A 5,167-nucleotide genomic window follows, 5' to 3' on the forward strand; every position below is an offset into this window, starting at 1 on the left:
GTCTAACTGATCTTCAACTTGAATATTATTTTTTCTAATAATATATTTTTTTTATGGAGAGGAAGATTCATACTTCGAGGTGCCAATCCCATCGAACCAAAGCAACCTAGGAATGAGTGAACTATAGAAAACAGGTATAGGTGGAGACACAAAACCATGTAGTTGACTTGCACAAGGTCAAGTAGGTGGGATGAATGGCAAAGACAAAGAGTAAGGAGATGTCTAACATGGAAAATTTTGAGGTCCAGGCTTTTAATTTCCCATGGGTAGCATTGCATGTGTCTGGTATGATCTCTGTGTACTGACTAGCAAAGGGGAGAAGGTTGCCCTCAGCTGACGGGTTGAGGGCGACTTATAGGATGGGGCCAAATTCAAGCAGGAACTACCCTTGATGTCCCACCCTGCCCCATCTAGAGAGACAGAGAGAGAGAGAGAGATGGCTGCTAGGAACAATTTTGGTTATGTTGAGAAGGATACATGGATTTCTTATTATGTTGTGTAGTTTATCGAGTGATTTTTCTTTCATATTTGAAATGTTACGAAGATTTTATTTTTCTAGTACTAATATGCTGTACATTAAGAAAAAATCGATTGAGATGGTTTGTTCACCAACAAAGGTTGAATATTGTCCCAAATTAAAGGAGTGTACAAGTTGTGAAAGTTTTATAAAGAATGAGAGGAAAGCTCAAAAGAAAGCAAATTGAGATAGTAATGTTGGATATGAACACTTGCAATCAGGTTCTGTTTTTTTAAGTCCATTCTCCAACAATTTGATAGTCCAGGGCCGTCAAAAAAAAAATTCTACAAGAGAATATTTGACGGTAGGGTCCGCCAAATATGGGCCTTTTTCACATAGTGGTCGCTGCTGATGTTTTCTGGCAAAACATCACTGAGCTCTTGGGAATTGTAATAGGAATGAAAGCTGGTTGGTCCCAGGTAGAGTTCGCAGTCGACATCATTTCTGGAGCTGCCCAGGTCTTCATCCATACATGTCTTCATAAACTGCAAATCAAACAACAGGGGGAGTTGTCATAGCCGTGTAGATTTTGGGACAATTATAATAGAGAAATTTACCAAAACAGTAAGGTTTTATAATTAATTACCAAAACGGTAAATTATAGTAATTAATTTTGAAAATGGTAATTTTACCGTTTTTGAAATTAATATTTTTTACCAAAACGGTTAAAACAGTCAAATGTAAATTTTTTTTACCCGAAAATATCATTTTTTGTTTTACATATGTATTTACCATTTTAACCTTAGAAATAAATTAAAATCCAACTAAATCTTTCTCTTCTTTTTAACCTTCCCAACCCTAAATGGAAATGTGAAAGAGGAGAGGATTTTTTCGTCATTTTAGTCAAAAAATAAAAAAGGGTATTTTCGGTAAAAATATTTACATTTTACTGTTTTTATCATTTTGGTAAAAAATATTAATATTGAAAACGGTAAAATTACCGTTTTCATAATTAATTGCTATAGTTTATCGTTTTGGTAAATAATCGAAATGTGGTGCATGTTTTGGTAAATTTTTTTTTTGATTAAGTATAATCTAGTGATGGGAATTATTCACTTGTTGGGAATTGTCCAGGGGAGGAAAGAGGGATGCTTCAAGAAGGGTGTCGGGCAAAACATTATTGAGCTCTTGGGAAATGTTCGGGCCTTCATCGACTTGGATCCCCTGCAACTCAACTGGGATCTCTCCTTTAGTTGATGAAGTATGTTTTTTTGATTTAGATTTGCTCTTGTGAATCTTACATATCACCCAGTCCTCCTCCAACTGCCCTTCCTAAAATTAAAATAAAAAAATAAAATTAAGAATGAAAGAAGCAATTAAGATTTTGTGTTTTATATAATATATATAATATAAAGGCAAATTTACCAAAACATGCATCACATTTTGACTATTTACCAAAATGGTAAACTGTAGCAATTAATTCCGAAAATGGTAATTTTACCGTTTTTGGAATTAATATTTTTTTACCAAAATGGTAAAAACAGTTAAATTTAAAATTTTTTTACCGAAAATACACTTTTTTATTTTTTTAACTAAAATTACGAAAAAAAATCCTCCTCTCTTTCATATTTCTATTTAGTGCTGGGAAGATTAAAAAGAAGAGACAGATTTCATTGGATTTTAATTTATTTTTAAGGTTAAAATGGTTAATACATATGTAAAACAAAAAAGGGTATTTTTGGTAAAAAAAAAATTTACATTTTACTGTTTTGGTAAAAAATATTAATGCCGAAAACGGTAAAATTACCGTTTTTGAAATTAATTGCTACAGTTTACCATTTTGGTAATTTATTATGAAAATTCTACCGTTTTGATAAATTTCTCTAATATATAAATAATTTTACCTACGCAGATGAATAAAACAGAATATAGAGAGAGCAATGGTTAATAATTACCTTATTCTTGTCAATTAGTTCGTATTCATCCATCAACCACTGGGTTTCATTTTTTCCTTTCATGTACTTCAACAAATTCCTCTTCCCAACTTTCTCTTTGTCATTGTAGATATAATTACTTATTCTCCTACTGCTCCAGTACCCATCAGCCACAACACGATTTGAATAACTCCCATTTGGATACTTTTTCTTTCTCAAAGTGAAGAAGTAAACTCCAATCTCCGAATCTAATTCAATTAATTAAACAGACTCTTTTTAAAATACACCCAGAGAGAGAGAGAGAAGTTGGGACATTTTAAAATATCTTAAAAAGAGATCTAAGGGCGGGCAGAGTTAGAATTGTAAAATATTATAATAGTTAACACAGTTACTTGTTTCAAAACACAAACCCATCAATATAAGAACATACCAGAGAGTTGCTCAGGGTTGAGTTGGTAGATATTCTTTACAGGGATAATATCATCACAAGGTAACAGGCATTTAAAGATTTTTGGACGGAGATAATCAACTATCAGTTCTTTCTCGGTTGGAAGAAATCTGAAACCAGTAGGTTGTTGACTTGTCATGTCTGATTGAAGATAGATAAAGAAAATAAAATTTCTCAGAAAATCGGATGTTTAATTGGGATGATGAAGAAAAAATTCGAGTATTAATTTATAATCTAGCTAAGGAAGCCGCATAGGGGAGAGGAGTCCTCATTTCTTCAATGTTTTTCACTTTTTGAAAGCCGCGTAGGGGAGAGGAGTCCTCATTTCAATGTTTTTCACTTTTGAAAGCCGCGTAGGGGAGAGGAGTCCTCATTTCAATGTTTTTCAATTTTTTTTTTTTTTTTGACCATACCCATCCACATCAGCCTGAAAAAGACAGCACACGGTACTACCCATCTTCATCAGCCTGAAAAAGAAATCAACCAGTACTCCACCATAAACCAATAGGATCATTTGATTAAAAAAAAAAGAGTTAGTATTATCAACTCAAAATTTACATATTACATTCTAGGGAAATGTTTAGCACCCAACCATTTGCCCAATCATTTTTGTCTTACATGGGTTAGAAGTTTTATAATGGACTGATTTTTGGTTACGATGATCTCTCACCAAAAATCAGTCCATTCTAAAACTTCTAACCCCATCACAAATACTTTACAAAAAATGGACGATCCACGATTTTTCAACTTGTAAAGATGGGGTTAGAAGTTTTGGAATGGGCTGATTTTTGTGAGGATGATCTCCTCACCATAGAGATCATCCTCACCAAAAATCAGCCTATTCCATAACTTCTAACCCATGTAAGACAAAAATGGTTGGGCAAATTGGTGGGTAAATGGTTGGGTGCCGAACGGGACCCTACATTCTAATTTCTTAAATTATTTATCGTATCCTAATTAAAGATTAAGAACACATTCCTCGAACATTATAAAGATTTGACTCAAACTATAATATCAACATTATAATACTCAGTCAATTAATTTTAGTAATTATTTACAATTATGATTAGGCTCATATAAAAATTCTCCACCCCAAAGAGTCAGTTTTAGTGGCTTGCCCGGTCCTGGACATCCAGTTAGATGTCATCCATATTCGACAACCATTTTGTCGATTTTCCACCCCAAAAGTCTAGAAATCGTGCCTCAGTCATTTTGGTAATGTGTGTTTGTCAACCACCAAGGGAGACTTGCCTTTTGATATCTATCTATAGATATTAAAAGCAACATAGAAGTATAGGAAATAGACAGTTCCATAAATAACTAGTAACCACTAAAATTTTATTAAATACATTGACCTCTTATTAATGAATAATGAAGAATTTATGGAAAAGATTACATTATTCTCCACAATTACAATTTTGCTTATTTCACATGTATTATAAGAATTCAAAAGAGGACACATTTCTAAATATATGATGAGTCATGTTTTTTTACTCCCCCTCGACTCTCTTGACATGGCATGTGCCTAGAATCAAATTTTTTTTTTTTTTTAAGGATACACTACTACACATTAAAAGGGATGCGCAATTGTGTATCCCAAGAAAAATTATGATTCTATGAGTATTCCACATCAAGAGAGTAGAAGGAAAGTATGTCACTGGGGGGTCAGTTTATAATTAATCATATATGATATTTAAACAGTTTTTGGATGAAAAAGAGTTCAAAAGCATTTATTGCAATTAAATAATCGTTCAATGTATGTTTGAGAAGAAATTTCAACTTAGGGGAAATGTTGAAATGATCATAAACAAAAGAAAAGCATGAAATTTCAACTTAGGGGGAATGTTTGAGAAGAAATTTCAACTTAAGAAATTTCAGTTTTTTTAAAAGTCAAATTTCTATTGAACCAACTTTAGCTAAGGAAGCCGCATAGAGGAGAGGAGTCCTTATTTTTAAATGTTTTTCACTTTTGAAAGGAAGCCGCATAGAGGAGAGGAGTCCTTATTTCTTCAATGTTTTTCAATGCTGAAATGACACAAAGTATTTACTGTTCAATCACAAAAAGGTATTCGACATCTATGATAAAGTGAAGAATGAATAGGCTTTTGCCTTATTACTTTTCATTAATCTATTAGCAGAACATATATAGAGGAGAATTACAACTGAGAGCTAATGAAGTTGTTACAGATCCTACATACAAGGAATGAGTCATAACAGACTCCTAAGGCCAAGGGTGCAGCAGATGTAACAAATATGAATGAGTCATAACAGACTCCTAAGGCCAAGGGTACAGCAGACTCCTAAGGCTAAGTGTACAGCAGATGTAAC

The 5,167-nt window shown here is 33.0% G+C and overlaps 1 protein-coding gene across 1 annotated transcript; it reads right to left on the minus strand.

Moving 5' to 3' along the window:
* Positions 1-660: 660 nt before the first annotated feature.
* Positions 661-3,093, minus strand: LOC147383893 (NAC transcription factor 29-like). The gene is made up of 4 exons (XM_086425421.1): positions 2,822-3,093; positions 2,413-2,639; positions 1,574-1,789; positions 661-1,002 (listed from the first exon to the last, which is right to left on the minus strand). The coding sequence occupies exons 1-4, from the start codon at positions 2,976-2,978 to the stop codon at positions 802-804; spliced, it is 801 nt and encodes a 266-aa protein (XP_086281547.1). The 5' UTR covers positions 2,979-3,093; the 3' UTR covers positions 661-801.
* Positions 3,094-5,167: the final 2,074 nt, after the last annotated feature.

This window comes from Akebia trifoliata, chromosome 15 (genome assembly GCF_017979445.1).
Source record: "Akebia trifoliata isolate Shusen 1 chromosome 15, ASM1797944v1, whole genome shotgun sequence".
In the NCBI taxonomy this organism is placed as follows: domain Eukaryota; kingdom Viridiplantae; phylum Streptophyta; class Magnoliopsida; order Ranunculales; family Lardizabalaceae; genus Akebia; species Akebia trifoliata.